General features: G+C 40.9%; 1 protein-coding gene across 2 annotated transcripts in view; it reads right to left on the bottom strand.

Annotated features, from left to right (window-relative positions):
• The window catches only part of LOC148013821 (uncharacterized), a 116,321-nt gene that overhangs the window by 19,060 nt on the left and 76,716 nt on the right, over positions 1 to 20,545 (bottom strand). Inside the window, exon 3 of one of the 2 annotated variants that reach the window (XM_087667132.1) lies at positions 5,745 to 5,851. In XM_087667132.1, the coding sequence (XP_087523258.1) occupies positions 5,745 to 5,851 (107 nt within the window). Of the gene's footprint in view, positions 1 to 5,740; positions 5,852 to 20,545 lie in introns of both variants that reach the window. The other variant, XM_087667131.1, reaches the window with a different exon arrangement.

Genomic DNA, 20,545 nt, shown 5'->3' with positions numbered 1-20,545 from the left:
TCTAGATCCCTCATGGGGAAAGATCTCATCACAATTGCAGGATCGGCAACCCTTCCCCACCCTTGATTTAGATCATCCTTGGTAGGATTGGAATATTGCATGCCACCTAAGTCTAGAGGGTGCTTCAGTTAACTAGATCTATCACCTTCTAATCAAAGATTACCATCGGTTAGTGACCAAAGCCAATGCTATTTGGGGTCTACATAAAAGTAAAGGCATGGTGTAAATCCACGATAAATGGCTTAATAAGACTCCATTCAAATGCAAAGTTTTTCTTTGGAGAGTGATGAAAAGTGGTTTGCCCCTCGCATTGGCTCTTTCTAGGCGCCGTATTTCAAATGACAACTATTTCTTCTATACTACCACTATGGAATCTTCCCATCATAGATTTATTTTGTGCCCGTTCGCCAAAGTGTCATGGTGGGACCGTTGCTACGTCCCTCTAATTGGGTCAAGGAAAAATATCCCACTCTTGCATAGCCCCATGGGAAGATTGTGTTTCATTTTCGTAGATTCCAGGGCCGGTGGCACAACTAGGTCACCCAAAATGCCTTCGTCTTTGATTCCACCTCTATGGTTCAAAGTCATGTTGCTAGGCTCAAGGGTCTTCTCCACTAGCTATCGAATCTTATTCAGCATGCTGGCCTTCTCCCTAGGGAGAATTTAGTTTCTTGGCATACGGCTGTTTCTGCTGCTACTCTAATGTAACTCTTGTACCTCTTTTTTTATTAATATAACTACCCATTACACACACACACACACACACACACACACACACACACACACAGAGCGCTCTCAATCATATGGCATGTCTGAGATTGTCTTTCCGTATGGCAAGGAGACATTTCCGAATTCCCCATGGATACTGCGACTCATGGGGCCGGATTGAAAGGTTGATGCAACCTATGCAGCTGTAATATTTCCACACAATAAAAGTTAGTTGGTTAGTTTAAAAGTTAGTTAGTCAATTAATAAGTTAGTAAGATTACTAACTAAAGACTAACTAAGGTAAAAACAAACTAACATTAATTATTAATCATTTTTATTTAATTTAAAATATTTTATTTAAAAAAATTAAGAGTCGTAAATTCGATATTTTTCTCGGATTGGCAAGGACCGTAGCTACCCTTCACGTAAATTACAACGTGCACGAAACTTATGAGCTATATTAATCACTAGGATAATGTGTATAGTTTGGATGGTCTAAAAATATTAGATTTTGGGCCAAACTAGTATATTTTAGATACTTTAGATATTATCCTTAAAAAAAAGATATGGAGATTTTTAGAACTGGATGTCATTTAAAAGCAAAGACAAGTGATATTTTAGTTAGTTTGGAGATTTTATAAAAAGAAAAAAACAAAGAGAGGATTTGCGGAATCGCGCACGCCGCGATCGTAGTGCACAGGCAGTGGACAGCACTTTAAACAGAGAAAAAAAGGAGTGATCTAAGAGCTTTCTAACCAAGTATCTTGAGGTTTTACCCCCCTTTCAGAGCCAATGGAACCATCAGATTTATGATCTGAGCATCAAATCACTGATCTTTCCAAGATCCCCCTCCACAAAGAGCTCCACTTCTCAACCACAAGCCCTCTTCTCTAATTCACTATAAATATAAGGCATGGGAGAGGCATAAAAAGCATAAGGAGACCCTGAAAGGCTGCAAGAGAGAGAGAGAGAGAGAGAGAGAGTATACCCCTCCAAGAGATTGTGAGTGAGAGCTTGAGAGAGAGAGAGAGAGAGAGAAGAGTCACCCCGAGAGGCTGCAAGGAAGAGAATTAGCTCAATTCCCTCTATCTCGATCCTTGACTTAACTATCTTCTCTTACGCTCTCCCATCTTAAATATATTCCACCTTCTTAATCTCTTGAGTCTACTTGCGGACGATGGCCTCCAAGCGAAGAATGTCGCGTGCGGATGACAATCTTGCAACTAGCAACAAGGCTTCGGCAAAGGTATCACTGTCAATCCAACTGCGGTTCCGGTCGTAAGTAATGTATTTTCAAATTGATAGATGCTTACTTTGATTCTCGTATGAGATACGTTAGGCCCCATACTACAATACATGAGTATAGGTCATGGAAAAGGATAAATTTCATCTCACCTACTCGAAAGATGGAGTTTGTGAAGTGCATATATCAAGGGAAGATAATTGCACCTAGTTGCATGTGGCTTATTCGTTGATAGAGCAATTACAAGGAAGAATTAGTCAAGGGTTATGAATGGCATAGTCGTCAAAAGAATGACGTTAAAAGATTGTGCATACAAGTGCTAGATTAAAGTATAGTCAAGGGTTACAAATAGCATAATTACTAAAAGAATATGACATTGAGAATCATGAATAAAAAGTACTAGTTTAAAGTTTAGATACTTCGAAAGTACTTAGCCTAAGAGTCCAAATATTAAGAAAAACTAGATTCTAGCTCAATGTACGGCCTATTGGAGTCTAATTACTTGAGATCATCTCGCACTTATCTTATTAAGTATTCACACGTTATGCCTATAACATGTTTGATATATGAGGATAATTTTCTAGTTGCCTCATGACTTGACTAAGAGCTAGTACAAGAAATTGATCATAAGGGTTAAAACTAGGATGTCTTGAGTTCCGTCGGATAACGATAACTTTTTCCAATCCAAATCCAAGTTTGAGTTATCAATCAAGGTAAGTGACCTATAGAACTTACATCATGAATAGTGTTTGAACCCTTAACATATGCCCTAGTCGAAGGAAGTGTTAAGATACATTTTTGCATAGTATTGCTCTTAGATCCCAAGGGGGAGAGCAAATATACGATGGAAATGTTATATCGTCTATTCTTGCATTGGTTGGAAAGAAAGCAATTCGTTTTGTTGATTGATCGAACAACATCCTAAATGCTTTTACATTTAACTGGTTGTTAGTTGTTGTTTGGATGATTATTCCAAGTGCTTGTGATTTATAGTAAATGCATAGCAAGGGTCTGTGATGATAAGTCGCCATGGGAATAAATGAATGTTTTCTTGGAAAATAATATTAAGGCTGAATGCCTTGTTTGTGCTTGATTCTTAAAGGATTTAATTAAGGAATGATATATTGCACGGATGGATCACCTCCACGATCGCACCGCGTATTAATCCGAGAGGGCACTGCTCGATTCATGGGCCGAAGGTCGAGTGGTGAAAAGGCCAACCACGAAAATGATGTTTCGCTCCTAGACAGCTTGCGGGTCAGTTGGAGCTCTGGACACCCCTTGCTAGGTCTAGAATGGAGTTGAAGACCTCCGTGGCCCCCAACATCTGGGCATGTTGGGAGATCCTATTCTAGATAAAGGATTGAGTTTGTGGTGCCATGTGAATTGGACTAGTTACTTCTGCAAGGCAGAAGGGATACTTCTGTTGGACAAAAGCGATACATAATTTCTCCTGTATGGACGGGAAACAAAGATTAACTTGAAGATAAGTTAAGGAACTTGTTTGAACTTGTTTCTCAATAGATTGCTTTGCTCTGTTTTTGTGTATGTGCTATAAGTTATGTGAACGAACTCCGTTCCCTAAAAGGCTTAATTAATGAAGCTGACTTTTAAGTGTTACACATAAATGTGGTAAGACCTAATTAGAAAACTAAAGCTATTAAGGGAAGCGGGTAGGCGGAACCCCCCGACGGGTCCGTCCTACGGCAAGGTGGTCCCAGAAAGCTGGGAGGCTTCTCACAAGGTTTACAGTCTTCGACCTTAGAAATTGTTAGGATAGAACCTCGATTCATGCCGTTTTAGGGGACCGGAATGGGACTATGCCCTATGGGCAGAGAGGTTGAGCAGCGCATCCCTCTCGTTTCCCATTCTCTTTGAACCAAGTGCGGCATGGGTCTGCTTCGGATTGGGTATCTCTGCGTAGAGTAGGATGTTCAAAACCCGACGCTAGAATGCTAATAGGAGACCTTGACAACTAGGAACTCGAATTTCAGGTCGATCCTAGTGGGTTCGGTCGTGGACATTCCGTTGCGAGGCAGATTCGGGAAACCCTAGGCGACAAAACTCGGAACATTCCCTAGGAGTGCCGGGCAGCGCCTCTTAGATTTGTTTCTCGATAGACCACTAAAAGAGTGCCTGGAAAGCCAATGGGCGGGCATCTCATAGCAGCCTTTTCCTGCACTTGACTCAAATTGCCCTTGGCATGATTGGGATCTTGCTCGTTATCTTTGTCTTCAAAAGCCTCCAACTAAACACATGGATTATCTCCTGATTAAGAACAAGCATTGGCCAGTTACTAAAGCCAATGTGATTTGGGGAATGCATAAATCCAAGGCTTGGTGAAAAATGACAATGATGGATGAATGGTTGAACAAGACCCTGTTCAAATGCAAGGTCTTTCTTTGGAGAGTGAACATTGGTGGGCTTCCCCTTGCTTCGGCCCTTTCTAAGAGACAAATCTCGAATGGCAACTACTTTTTTTATACAAGCACCGTGGAATCTTCACATTATAGATTTATTGCTACCCTTTGGCTAGGAAAATTTGGGCTCTTCTGATAGATATTTGGCAAGCGGTTGTTGGCCTATCGCTGAGCCCTTTTGATTGGGTTTTTCTAGGGCCAAATATCCCACCCCGGTAAGGCTACATATGAAGTTCTTGTTCCATTTTTTCAGATTTTTGGGCTATTGGCATAATTGCATCGCCCGGAATGCTTTTGCCTTTGACTCTACCATGGGCGTCCAAGGACACATAGCCAAACTCAAGGGTCTTCTACACTGGTAGTTAGATCTTATGCAACATTAACTCTTCTCCCTAAGGAGGATTTAGCTCCTTGGCATACGGCAATCTTTGCTACTTCTTTGCCGTGACTTTTGTACATCTTTAGTTATTTGATCTTTTGTAAAGCAAGTTTATGCATGATGGCCTAGAGCCATCCTACATCTTATAATCAAGTAATCTTGTACTTTTTTCATAATTAATACAATATTATGAAAAAAAGAAGAGCGCTCTATCATTCTCTATATGTGAGATTGAAGAACAATTCTCACATCAATGATATCAATGCCATGCTAAGCTTTGACCATCTACAGCCTCATCCCCTTCAGAACATGCCCCAACATCAAAGGAGAACTACTCAAGACACTCTTCTTTTTGACCACACACAAGGGAGAACCATTTAAGGCACTCATCCCCTTGTATAGTAGTTGCCTCCTTGCAACATAAGGAAAGTTCTATCACTTAGTTACAGCATAAAACGAAGAGATTGCAGCATTCTACACATGGTTTTTGTGGTCATTGGTGGCATAGGAATACAGCAGTCCACCCTACTACAATAAGGTGGTCCAACCAGCATACATCCTCAAATGCTGATTGGACCAGCCCCAATAGTGGCTGGATACTATTCTATTTAAACCCTGCACCATACACATACCCCTCCTCCCCCCCCACCCCCGCCCCAAACAGGGACTCTTCATTCTTTCTCCAGCCTCTGACATGCAGCTACCAGATGTCCTACTTTTCCAGGGTCCCTTCTTGTACTTATCCTTAGCTTCATTTCAGCCCTTCTCTGCTTGTCTAAAGAGGGGATGCAATCAGAATTTCGAAAACTTTTTCAATCTGAGAAGGTAAATATCAGCATTATGATTGTTCTAGTTCCAGAAACTGCATCACCGTAGCAGCTTCAATGTTAGCACAACAATACATATCAGCATGAGGCAGCTTAACTTGAGAAAAGAAAACAAAAGACGTACAGTACAGGAATGATGTTTCTTTTATTTGTGCAAACTTACCGACATTGTCTTAATGGTAGGAGATACTGGTGCTAGATTTATTAGCATCTGAAATTCCTTGCGCTTTATGGAAAGTATTATCTTCTTTGCCTCCAGCTCCCGTATTCTCCCCTGCTAGTTTTAAAGAAGATCAAATCATTGCTAGGAAAATTCATAAACCCCATCTGACTGTGAGCCTCGTTTGCGGGGTCAATGAAGACATTTTACAACACACAATAAGATTTATAGAACTTAGACATTAGAAAAACAAAATTCAATAAGTTTCTTCGCAGCACTCTGTTTCATAAATTTCACAACATGCTATAAAATTTATGACACTGATATTAGAAAAACACAATTCAATTAGCTTCAGCACTTTAGAATTAGTGAGCTCCATTGTGAGTTTCATTAAGAGAGTTTGTGACTTATTGGCATGCTTTCTATATCAATCAGAAAAGACCATCAAGGACATCCAGCAAGTTTTTGTTTTAAGTAGACAACCTGCTCTAATAATGATAAATAATAATAAGTAATAGTAAGTATACAGCCTAGTTAATACAACTACAGCACTTTTATAATGTAGAACCTGGCTAACACACAAAATATCAGGTATGATTCGAAGAATGTGTCCATATGTGGATTAAATATGGTACTGAACATACACAAATATGTCAGATAAAGTATCAGGTTTCATACAATCACTAAAATGCATCAGAAATTAACTATTAATCTATTGAATATAAACTTTAACCTTATTTCTTTCAACATAATGACCCATGATACAAAATCTAAATAGAGTGACAAGGCAAGGGGTGATAAAGCTAGAACCAAGTTCCAAATTCATTAAAAAGAGATAGGCATGTAACAAGTGCCAAAACTTGCCACTAGGCCAGTGACTGATAGTACATTAACACTACTCTCATCAAAGAGCCACAAAAGTGGCTAAAACAAGATTTTGTGGGATTTCATTAATTCAATAATAACTTTCACATACATTAGTTAAAAGATACAAGATTGATCAGTTTTGCAATAATAACCATAACACAAAAATTGGATAATCTTGTTTCATGCATTTGATTGATTTGAAAAATGGTATTCTAAAGAAAGTTACAAAAGTGGTATTATTTTTTCTCTACACCCCTAACACCAAGCGCTTCAAAAAGTTGATAGTTTTTCTTCAATCTGTATGATACCTATATGGACAAGTTTCATACCTATTCAAGTACTCTTTATAACAATTTTGAAGTGTTCAATATTATATTGAGAGAGTTACTGAGGAAATTGTGAAAGTGAACCATCTGTACATAAAACACCCTCAATGATGCCCCTAGAAAAATATACTTTCTTGACCAAAAAGCAACTTAGTATTTTCTTTCAACTCCTATATCGTGTTGACCACAAATCTCTCAAAGGAATTTCATTGATAAGATATACTCAAAAGAGAAAAGGAATTTCTAAGAAGGTATATAATTAGCCACAATTGTTGCATTTTTGCTACAAGACTAGTAACAGAAGTTTAAGCAAAAGTTTAGAATAAAAGGCTCTAGGGGGCCTTGGACATGTCACCTAAGAGTTCATAACACATTAGTCTTCAATGAGGAGAGACAAATGATCACCACTAAAGGAGACATGGACACACACATATTTCCTACTAATGCTTAGGTGGCTTCACCACTTCTTTATAATCACGCTTGTATAGTTTACTACCACCCTCTTTTTATATTGTATTTGTATTTGGAAACTTTCAAGGACAAAAACTTCCGTATAGGGATGGTTTGCAATAAACGAATTTTAGGACTTGGTGTTACCTTAGGGGGCTAGGGCCACATTATGTTATCGATGTACATTACATGGTGTTACTAGACATCAAGGTTGCATCCCATCTGCAGATGAAGCCATCTCGTCTTATCCATCCAGTCCACTCGGAATCCGTCCAATTTCCATATGATCAAGACTATTCAAACTCAAGTGACCATTGCATGCAAAACCGTTTCTTTTGTCCGTTTACTTACCCTTTTTTCAGGCCATTTGAAATTTTTTTGGGCCCCTTTGCGATGTCTTCCAGCCTTTGCTTAGCAAGGACCGTTTATAAACAGCCCTCTCCCACTTCAATCTCCACCCTCAAAGCCTTGAATATTATCTCCCTCAAGCCTCAAGCCTCAACTTTCAAGCTTCAAGCCTCCACCTCTTGCTCAAGCTCACCTCCACCTCTTCCTCTTCCTTCCTCTTCCTCACTTCCAAGTTACCACCTTCTCTCCCTTTTTCTCTCTTCCCACCTCTCTCTTCCTTCCATCTTCCTATTCCTTTTTCTCTTCCTCTCTTTAATCTTACAAGTTACCACCTTCTCTTACCACATCCTCTTCCACCTCTCTTACCACCTCCTCCATCTACATCTCTCTTACCACCTCCATCTCCACCTTCATCTCTCTTACCACCCCTATCTACTCTTGAGTCTTATCCATAGTCTATCACCATGCCTAAAGCCCTTCATGAAGCCTTTTCTTTGCATATCTGACCCCTTGAGAAAGCTACTAATCGCACTAATGCTTATCGTTGGACTTCCAAGTATTGCGGCAAGGTCCAAACAAGTAGTCTGACACAGCTTCTCATCCACTTATCCCAGATATGGAAAATGTGGTCCATGCCCGAAGATCCCTCAAGCAATGGCCAATGAGATCATCACAAAATATTCCCCCATTTCAAAGACATTGAGCAAGGTCTCCACTAGTATGGTGCAAGCTCAAGAGTAGATACCCACGGCCACCCCTTCAACTACCCCTATGGCTACTATGGAGGGATTCATAAATCCCTCCAATTCCCTTTCTGCTTCAGCTGCCTCCACCGCCCTTCATCTCTCTTACCATCCCTATCTACTCTTGAGTCTTATCCATAGTCTATCACCATGCCTAAAGCCCTTCATGAAGCCTTTTCTTTGCATATCTCACCCCTTGAGAAAGCTACTAATCGCACTAATGCTTATCGTTGGACTTCCAAGTATTGCAGCAAGGTCCAAACAAGTAGTCTGACACAGCTTCTCATCCACTTATCGTCCCAGATATGGAAAATGCGGTCCATGCCCGAAGATCCCTCAAGCAATGGCCAATGAGATCATCACAAAATATTCCCCCATTTCAAAGACATTAAGCAAGGTCTCCACTAGTATGGTGCAAGCTCAAGAGGAGATACCCACGGCCACCCCTTCAACTAACCCTATGGCTACTATGGAGGGATTCATAAATCCCTCCAATTCCCCTTCTATTTCAGCTGCCTCCACCGCCCTTCATCTCTCTTACCACCCCTATCTACTCTTGAGTCTTATCCATAGTCTATCACCATGCCTAAAGCCCTTCATGAAGCCTTTTCTTTGCATATCTCACCCCTTGAGAAAGCTACTAATCACACTAATGCTTATCGTTGGACTTTCAAGTATTGCGGCAAGGTCCAAACAAGTAGTCTGACACACCTTCTCATCCACTTATCCAAGATATGGAAAATGTGGTCCATGCCTAAAGATCCCTCAAGCAATGGCCAATGAGATCATCACAAAATATTCCCCCATTTCAAAGACATTGAGCAAGGTCTCCACTAGTATGGTCCAAGCTCAAGAGGAGATACCCACGGCCACCCCTTCAACTACCCCTATGGCTACTATGGAGGGATTCATAAATCCCTCCAATTCCCCTTCTGCTTTCCTCCACCACCCACCCCGCCCCCCCAAAACCTATGGGTTCAAGAGGCTCGAGAAACAAGCCACGCTTATTGAGGCGACATGATGTGTTTCGGATCCACTTTCATTCCTTCAAGAGCAAGAAAGGAATATAGAAATCAAGATTGCACAAAACACCATCAAGTGCAATCTCCTTTCCACATCCTAAGAGTAGATGGGTGGAGAAAAATGGTAAAGCCTATCATCGCTATAGATCCATGCGAGGGGTGGCATGGAGTTACCCTACAACAACATGCGTACAAAAAAGCTAGACAATAAGAGTGAGAGAATCAACAAGTCCCTCGAGCCCGTTTGTGCCAACTGGGTGAAGTATGGGTGCTCCATCCTCTCTGATGGATGGAGTGACCAAAAGAAGAGAGGTAGCATTAATATACTTGTCTCTTGCCCCTTTGAAACTTACTTCTTGTGTGCTATAGATGCAAGCGCTAAGGAAAATAGGACAACCAACCAATTCATCTATAAGTACATTGGACAAGCCATTATACGAGTCTACATTCTTGAATATTTTATGTTTTATGCTTCTTGAATATTATTTTTTATGTTTTATGTTTTAAACTCTTTATGTTTCTTGAATCTCAAATATCTCCGACTCTCTCTATATATCTATCTCCATCTCTAATAGTAGAGGCTTCATCTCTATATATTTCACAATTACCCACATCTATCCCTAAGCCATATTGTATTCTATGTGTATATAGATGGGACTAACCAATGTTATCCAAGTCGTCACTAACAATGCTTCAAATTGTTGGAGAATGGGACGATTACTTGAGATATTTCACAATTACCCACATCTATCTCTAAGCCATACTATATTCTGTGTATATAGATGGGACTAACCAATGTTATCCAAGTCATCACTAACAATTCTTCAAATTGTCGGAGGATGGGACGATTACTTGAGAAGGAATTTCCCTCTTTAGTGTAGACACCTTATGCTATACATGGCCTTGGCGTTCTCATAGAGGACATAGGCAACTTGGAGTGGATGAAGAAAATAGTGACGGATGCAAATAAAATCGTCAATTTCATCAAAATTAAGGTAAAAGTACTTGCCATTTTCCGCATATATAGTAATGTGGAATTAAGCATACAATACTATACTAAGTCCATGAACTAGATGGATCATACTTGACAACCCCGATAGACATGTTATTCATTGTCTACTTCTATCTACATCTTCTACTTATGAGCCTCAATTTGAGTCAAACATGGACATTGGGAGCTTTTGTGAAGAAATGCCCTAACACAAAAAACTCAAATACAATCATATAATGAAGCACTAATTGATAACAAAACACAATTAGGGTTAAGGTAACTCAATGACAATGAACACAAGCAATCATGAAATGAATAAATCTGAATAGAATACGATGCTCAATGCAACAAAGACACTATACAGTTATGAATACCAAACCTCAAACTCCCCTATTGTTGAGAAACCCAATTAAAAAATACATTTATTTACCTCATTCCTATTTTGGTTTCCATTTATAGTCCCAAAAAGGCTATATTTGTATCATTCATTAGTATCTGGGTGCCACCCGAGAAAGCTGAGGTGCTACTAGAGAGACTTTGGTGGGTGTCACCCGAGAGAGTTAGGGCCCCACTCGAGACACTCTATACCTATAAATATGGCACTGACTCCATCCATTTTCACACCACAAATACGGCATCTACAACCAATGATCTCCTTCCTCATCTTCAACGGCCCCTCAAAATTGCGCTTCGCTCCCTCTACAACTGGTTGTTCCTTCCTTCATCATTTGGCATTGCCTTCTATACCCTAGTACCTAGAGGACTGTATTTTTCTCCCCCTATAGTGCATGTTTCCTTCAAATACAACCGCCTAATCAACCAGGACAGTGCAACCATCTTCAAGCTTCGGCTCTATTGTATCAACTTAATTCATTGAGCATGACTCGATCATTCATCATTCATCATCCTCTTCACTCTTCTTCTTCGAAGATTCTGAGTTTCTCTTCTCTCAATGTTTGCCAAATACATTTGTGTTTCTCTCTACAAACCCTATTGTCTCTCTGATACGGTATGAGTACATACGTTCTATTACTTTTCTTGGCATAGTATCAAAACATACCTTTTCTTGACATGGTATCAGAGTAGAGGAGTTAATAGATCTAAAGATTCTCTTCATTGTAGAAGGCAAAGACAGGTTGCAAGTTCAACATCACCTCAACCTTTTTTACCTATTTTCCACTACATTATCGAGAGATACCCTTCCACCCTCTCTTTGCAAGTTTGATACACCAGTGCTATGGCCTCTACATAGATAGAAGGACCAACCACTGGGTGCACCTCTTGTGGCAAGAACGAGCATAATACATACCACCGAAGATTATCGTCATTGACCTTTGCACCCAACACCATCCAGGTATATGTGTCTACCTCCCAACACTCGTGCCACCTCACCCTTTCTAGGCCACAAAGATTATTATACATTAGCTCTCAAGTTTTTATGCTCAAGGCAATAAGACACATCCAATGCACACTAAGTCCTAAAAATACAACCAGGCTCCACTCTAGAGACTTCAATGGACACCACTGGAGAGAGTTGGGGCGCCACTCAAGAGAGTATACCTAAAAATACAACACTGACTCTACCCATTTGACAAACCACACAATTATTCATCTTGACACTCTCAGTTATTCTCTCCTATATTCTTCTCCTCTCTAAACTCTTTGTTGTTGCTCACACCCCACGAGGGCATTGCAATTCATGGCCCATGCTTCCCTACTATCAACTACCCTATTTCTCCTCTCACAAGTTGCATTTTGGCTGCAACCTTCATCATATGGTTGCCCTTCACTCCCTAGCTGCCTAGGGACCTCTCTCCCTTGTTGGAGTCAGCTTTCCTTCACCTTGCATCAGTCTCTAGGCTGCATTTTGCAATCTAGAGGCATCTTCCTTCCCTGACGTCATCCTCTATCACCTGGCGTCAAAGTTGGGGCTGCGTTTTGCAATCTCGGACATTCCTGGCTTCAACAATGGCTATGACAGGCATCAATTACACTCTACAATTTGCAGTTTGTAGTTCGTGGTGCTTCTGGAGTTGTGTTTGATCATCTTGAAGGCTGCCCTACTGATTTTCACCTTTTGCAATATGGTCTACAATTGGTGATCTGATTCCTTATCTCTGACGGCCCCTAAGGACTACATTTTGCTCCCTCTAAAGATAGTTGTCTCATCCTTCATCATTCGGCATTATCTTCTATACCCTACTGCCCAAAGGACTACATATAGTGCAAGTTTCCTTCACATTTTGCCGCTTGATCGGCCAGGATAGTGCAGTCATTTTCGAGCTTCGGCTCCATTGTATTATCTTGATTCATTGAGCATGATTCAATGATTCATCATTCATCATCTTCTTCTTCTAAGTTTTTGAGTTTATCTTCTCTCAATGTTTGTCCTACACATTGTGTTTCTCCCTGCAAAGCCTACTATCTCTCTGATAAAATATGAGGGCACATCGTCCCGTCACTTTTCATGACACGGTATCAGACATTTTCTTGACATGTGTCTCAAGGACCGGGGCAAAGATAAGGAGTTGTGGAGTGTGTTGTACTCTAATAGATCCCAAAACATAGCAAGGCAGCCTCCGAAGGTGTCTAGCTGCACTCTAGCAGCGAAAAGCACAGCAAAATAAGGCCTAGGTCAGTATTAGACATGAAAGATGACAGAGAAACCTGCAAACATAGATGGTGATGGATTCAAAGTAGTCAAAGCAGCAGCAAATGATGAAAAGGCAGCAGTGCGGGCTGCATTTAACAGCCAATCAATCAAACACTGAAAGCACAGCTATATTTGGGGTGGACAAATCAGGGTAGCAGTCTTTGTGACTATAGCATAGCAACATGGAACGGGAAACAAGAAACGGGATGGGGAACGGGAAAGAGAAATGCCATGATTTCCCATTCCATGTGGCTGTATAGTCACATGGAATAGGCATGGAATGGGGAATAGGGACACGGAAGAGGGACGGGGTGCCCAAAACAGGCCATTCCATGTTGCTATGAACTGTAGGGTGGCTCTGGGATGCACGAAACTGGACAAACAAAGCAAGCACAGGAATTGCCAGCTTGTGACAATAGTTGCCAAGCTGAGAGAAGTCCAGAACAGAAAGAGATGGCTGAGACAGCAAATGCCAATTGATGGATGATGATGATGGACAGCTCCCACTCAGATATCCTCCATGAATGGGGTGTGGACAACGAAGCTTCAGCATCTACAAACTGCAAAAAATGAGATTGTACTAAATGGAGTGTTGAGCGAAAATTACATTAGCTTCTTTAAAACAGTCCCAAAACATGCTTGATTAATGAATTTTACCAAACTTTACTAAAAGAAACACGGTCCTAGAGAGTTTATGTGTCCTACATGCAAACCCTAATTTGGAAGTCCCGAACTTTCTATAAATAGACAGGCTGCTCTCTATTAAGTCTAATCTTGTTTTTGCAGCTTGCAGGTGCCAAAGCTTTGTTGTCCACACCTCATACACAGAGGACATCTCATCCGAAGCTGTCCCAAACTAGTGTCCACCTACTGACACTTGCTATCCAGTCTCCTTGCTGTTGGCAAATGCTTTCTGCCCTAAGGTCCACTATCTACGAGCAATAATTTCCAGCTCAGCTGCTGACATCATCTGCCGGCAACCCATCTACAGGCTGCGTTTTCATCAAACAGCTGCCATATACTGTCTGCCACATCAGATGCCATCTACATTTGAAATTTTCTCTTACTTCACTGCCCATCTGACACTGATCCAACTTCTCTCCACTGTATTTGGTACTGCCTAGCATCTTTAAAGGCTACCTTGCTGCATTTCAAGATCCGTCAGAGTACAACACACTCTCTAGCTCATACTCTTTGCCTTGGTCCTCAAGATAGGAGAGTTTGGGGATCAATATCCATTCACTGCATAGTGCATTTGATGCATTGGGCATTGTATTCTATTCAAATTGATTCATTTCATTATTCTCTTTGTTTGTTGTCTTTGAGTGCAGCTTGTTTATTTATAGAAAGTTTGGGTCCTTCCCAATGAGGGTTTGCATGTGGGACACAAACACTCTCTAGGATCGTGTTTATTTTAATAAGTTTGGTAATATCCATTAATTAAACATGTTTTAGGGATGTTTTAAAGAAGATAATGCATTTTTAGCTCAATACCCCCTCTCAAGCCCAAAATTGGTACCAAGAGTGACTACAAACAAGCCCAAGCCCTTATTTTTTCTTTTACCCCAAGATATCCTACCCCAAAGCAACTAGGGCATCAGGCAAAGGGTGCACGCCAACTACCTAGTAACCTACCAAGACTACAAAGGCGATGGTAATCTTAACAAGGGAGCCCAAGTGTTCACCCTGAAAAGGTCAAAGCATCAAACAAAGGGTGCACATCAGCTACCCAATGGCCTACTAAGTCTTGCAAAGACGGATGGAAACAAAATGCACTTTTTTTTTTCATAGGGATTTTTTTGTTTTGTTTTCAATATTTAGCATTAAGTGAGGATTATCAATCAATTTTCGTCCTATTGAGTATGTGTGTCCCAACAAGAGAATTGTAAGGGACAGTTAAATCCAAGACCTTCACAAAACAAACAAGCTATCCCTACCACTATTGGGTGTCGATGACAAGGAAAAGTGGCATGATGAAGCTATGGGGTGTATGTGTTAGTAAACCATAATAATTTCTTAATCCATCCTTCCCACTAGAATAACACAAGTGCATGCATGTTTGATTTTGCTTCCCACATGTCAACCCTAATTTGGGAGACTTTCTATAAATAAACAGCCTACCCTCCCATTCAATCCAATCTCAATTTCGCAAGTTTCTAGTGCTAGAACTTCGTTGCCCACACCTCGTTCGCCAAGGACATCTTAGCCGAAGCTGCCCCACACTGTCCACATCCATCTAGTGTCAATTTCCAGCCTTCACTTTTTATAAATAGACAGTCTGCTCTCCCATTCAGTGCAATCTCATTTTTGCAGGTTTTCGGTGCTAGAACTTTGCTGCTCACACCGCGTTTGCGCAGGACATCTCAACCAAAGCTACCCCACGTTGTCCACATCCATCTGGCACAAGTTTCTAGCCTTCACCTCATTGTCCACACCTTCCGCTGCTGCTACCAACTATCACTTCCTCCAAAAGGCATCGTTTACAATCTAGCGGCATATTCTGGTCTAAGTCTATGTAAGAAATATTATGTCTGTTGCATTGTCTATAGCTAATGACCAATTCTAGGGCTGTATTTTTTATCTGCTACTGCTATACGGATTGCCACATCATCAAATGTGCATTTTTTATACCGTCGACCTGCCACATCATCACAGCCTGCTACATTGCAGATGTTCTCTCTCCTCTATGTGTCTGTCATTGTTCCAACATCTACATTCCTGCATTTACTAGTGCCAAATGTCTTCAGAGGCTACCTTGCTGCATTTCGAGATCCTTCGAAGTACAACACACTCTGGTTCATTATCTTTGCCTGGTCCTTAAGACACAAAAGTTTGAGGTACGATATACCTTCACTACATACTATGTTTGTTACATGAGCACTATATTATACACATTCATTCATTTATGATCTTCACTATGTTCATTGTCTCTCAATTACCCTAACCCTAACCATATTCTGTTCAGTTTATGCTTTGTCGTGTACTTGTATTGTGTTTCTATATCAGGGTATTTCTTTACATGCTATCAAAGCTAGGATCTCTTCGAAGAAACCTAGGCCTTTGATTTGAAAGCCCTTCGCAAGAAGCAAGAACAACAGCACAACTTGCTCCTCCAACTTCCGACATGGCCGGAGAGACATCGGACTACCATAGAGTCCATAGACCATACGAGATTTCAAGAGCCAAATGCGACCCTCGTGTATCGAGCTCAACAACAAATTGAAGGTAAATCTCGGTTTTCCCCCTTAAATTCAATACACCGGTCTAATGATTTTGCAAGGACGGAAGCTCCACAAAGGACTAGCCATCCTGACATGGAAACTAGCATGGGTACAAACCCTTCATCTCTCTACCACTTTTATCTCCATCTTTACCTCTTTTATCTATTTTATTTTTATCTCCACCTTCATTCACTCGTCTATTAAGTACACAAAAAAACACCAATCACTCATGGCCGCAAGGCTGTGGGGGTTGACTGTGTGAGGTTTGATAGTGAGCTTAGAGAGAGAGAACCACTGTTGGGCCTAAAACCAGCCTTCCTTCTCGGATAGGGTGGTAAGTCCCTGATTACAACTTAATTACAGCAGCAAACAATAAATGCAAATCTGAAAATACAAATTTACCTACTAATCTTGGACAATGCACACCTGATTGGCCCCAAAATTAGCACCCCTTTTGGTATTTATTTAGCTTTATTGAAGAAAAAGTTGATTTACAATGGGATTCTCCCAATCCCTTTCGGTATTTCAACTCCCCTTTCTGTCCAAATTGACCAGCAAGTCTTCAATCTATTTTGCCCCTTGATTTGGGCACTCAATTGGCCTTCACCCGCTTTGATGGAGATGGAAAATGCCCCAAATCCAATTATTTGCTAGTCCCTCCACTTGAATAGGCTAAAAACAGCTTCAGCCTTGTTGAATCCAAGTCTTGGAGCTTCCCATTTTTGGCACGCTTCCTGATGTTGCTGCTAAACCCTAATTTCTGCTGTAAATTAGGGTTTACAGCAGAGAATCTAAAATTTCTCAGCCTCCAAGGGTCCAAATGCTAAAGTCTTTGGAGCAAGGTTGTGAAATGGCTGGGACATGAGAGAGAAAGCTATGGAGAGAGAAATTTCAAAGTTTTGTCGAGAAAAATGACTGAAAATCAATCAAATGCACCTGCTGCCCTGCCACAACAGCATGTAGATGCAAAGAACTGAAAACAATCAGTCAATTACTGCTGCTGCCTTGCCTCAACAGCCTGTAGATGTTGTCTCCTGTTGTTGATTGGACTTCTTGTGCCCCTGCCTGCCTCAAAAGGTCCTCCAATGGCTGCAAATCAGACCAGCAACCTCCCCTCCCTCTCTCTTGCAAGCTGAATTTATAGAAATGCCTCTCTCCAGCCTCTAAAGACATTTTTCAATCTTGCATTGGCATTTTTGACAAGTGGCAGCCTTTTCAAATGGTTTTTCCAACATTTTTCATAATTAAATATTAATTTTCAGCATTAAAATGCTGAAAATTAATTTAATAATTATTTCAGAGCCCTGAAAATAATCTGACTAGCCAATAATTAAATTGGCTAGGCAACTTCCATTCCCGAGTGTCTTTAAGCCATCTTTGACCATCAGATTGGCGTTAACTACCATTAAATGCCACTTCTCTAGTGTCACCAAATGATACTTATGGCCAAATGAATGACCTAGGCCAACAACTAGCACCAAATACTACCAAGTACTTGTGCGGCATAGCTTATAGTAACCTTTGCCTTTGATATCTCGTGATTTCTTCGGGTCCTGGGCTCGTAAATTTACTTTAACCCCAGTTGCACCTCACACGTGCAACATTTACTTAATCATGTGATTAAAAATTAATCCACATGTTAAGTGAGGTTTCAAAAATACATGTCCTCATGACAGGACCCATTTTAGGTCTCAACAATTGTGGTTACCTTTGCTTGACAATCACTGCTTATAGAGTGTGCTTTTTTTTTAAACGAAAACAATTATTGAAAACATTTTGATTTTCGTAGAAATTTACAATCTCTGACTCCATGTCACTTTGAGATGTTAAAAGCCAATTGTAGAACTCAAGATTATACTCTAATGCAACATAAGTGTCGAGAAGTTCTACACATAGTGACACGGAATGGTTGGAACGACCCCCTGAGATGCCAAAATGCCGTTTCGTACCAAAATCTATTCCAAATCACGTCCCTATTGAGTGGGACGTTCCCTGTCAGGAACGTGACAGGGAACGCCACATGGCACAGAACTTGCCTGCAAAGTGACCAGTTGATTGCCCCAGTTTACTGCCTACCGAATCACGCACCTATCTCACCAATGTCGCCTGTAGCTTGCCTGTCTCTTACTCATGTATTTGTCTTGGCTCTGCCCACGGCACCACATGAATTGGTTGGAATATTAATTTTTCAGTGTGGATTATAGACCTTGGCTTTAGGACTCCACATAAATTATAAATGAAATATTATTTTTTTAATAATTTTAAAATGTTTAATGCCATTCCTATTCCCACATCCCCATTCCCTAAGTTTAGCGTCCATGTCACTGTCCCCGTCCCCGTTTGCATTCCCAGTTTCATATTTCTATGATCCAAGGAATTTTACTAGGAAGAATAAGTATTGTGCAACGTCGAGTAGCACTATTCATTCTCCTAGTCTACTAGAAACATGCAATTTCTCTTCCGTTAGTTTAGGATGGGTCCCACTAAGGATGTACCATGAATAGTAGCTAGTATACAAAAGAAAGTAGGGGCTATATAGGTAAGGTCTTTTTAAGACTACCATATGGCACTATCCAAACATGTTATTGGTTCATACACAAGTCCTAAAGTAGATAGATTTTTGTTTTGGAATACAAAGAAAGGTGAGGAGTACAAAAGATTAACTCGACCACCTGTAAGTTCTCTCCCTTCTTTTCTTTTAGTTTTTCCTTCTCAATGAGATTTTGAAGTAGGTGAGCCATCATCATTATCATGTAATGCATTAAATGGACAAAAGGAACCAAAATCATTTCCAATCACTATATCAACCATCCCATTTAATCTCCCACCCTCTACTTTGACACCACCTTCCTTTCTCTCTATTAAGTGCACCTCATATATCATCACACATTATACTAGGGAGTCCTTCACCTTAGGCATAGCCTTTAGAACCTAGTCTTTTCCTCAACCAAGTATCCAATTCCACTTCAAAGGGCCTTGGAAGATATGCCCCGCTTGAGACTCGGGCTTCATTTGCATTGTTGTTTACAGCTGATTACATAGCGCATAATCAGCCAGATAGTTGGCAGGAGACTCTTCATCACCCCCATGGTGAGAGGCTATGGAGAAGGAGCTAGAGAGTATTGACCGAAATGAGACTTGGACCCTAGTGGACCATCCAAGTCACAAGAAAGTCATTGAGAGAAAGTGGATCTTCACGACCAAGCCAAAAGCTCATGGGACTTTAGACAAGTACAAGGCTTACTTTGTTGTGCAAGGCTTTGGACAAAAGCAAGGCATTGATTATAAAGAGACCTTTCCTCCTACTACGTGGTTGACATCGTTCTGCTTATTAGTTACACTACCCACTCACCACAGTTGGCCGATCTATTAGATGGACATCAAAAGTGCCTTTCTAAACGGTTATCTAAAGGAGGAAGTCTATATGGATGGTTATCAAAAGTGCTTTTCTAAACAAATATCAAAAGTGCCTCGGTAAACAAGTCTGCAAGATTGTCCTTTATCTTGCAGTAGACCAAGGAAAGGTTCTCATCTAGAATCTTCTCCCGAATAAAATGGTACTGGATCTCAATATGCTTCATCCGAGCATGAAACATAAGATTCCTAGCCAAGACAATGCAACTCTCATTGTCGCACTATAGAACAATAGGACATGTCGGCAAGCAGCCAAGCTCCTCCAAAAGCCTGCGAAGCCACACTGTCTCACATATAGTAGAAGACGCCGCCAAATACTCCACCTCAGTCGAAGAGAGAATAACTGTAGGTTGCTTCTTGTTGCTCCAAGATACAGCACCAACACCCAAGGTAAAACAATAGCCTGTGGTGAACCTCTCATGATCCACATCACTAGCCCAATTTGAATCACTCCAACCTATAAGGACCAAATCCGTAGCACCTATACCAGCAAGATAATAGATCCCAACATCAGGAGTCCCCCGTAGGAACCACAAAATCCTCTAAGCAGCCTGCCAATGCACCATCTTGGGCTCACTCATGAACCCGACCAACATCTACAGCATAGCATAAGTCAACACGGATAATAAGAAGCCAAATCAAGGAACCAACCAACTGCCTATAACGGATAGCATCTGCCAAGGGAGAATCGGAATGAGCTGTAGCCTTCTAATTCGGGTTCATAGGGGTCGTAAGAGACTTGCAACCCTCCATCTCACATGCAGCCAAGAGTT

The sequence above is a fragment of the Lygodium microphyllum genome, chromosome 25 (genome assembly GCF_053477565.2).
Source record: "Lygodium microphyllum isolate KBCC chromosome 25, Lygodium_microphyllum_v1.1.10, whole genome shotgun sequence".
Classification (NCBI taxonomy): domain Eukaryota; kingdom Viridiplantae; phylum Streptophyta; class Polypodiopsida; order Schizaeales; family Lygodiaceae; genus Lygodium; species Lygodium microphyllum.
The sequence above is the reverse complement of the archived record's forward strand: the minus strand, read 5'-3'. Positions and strand labels throughout refer to the sequence as shown.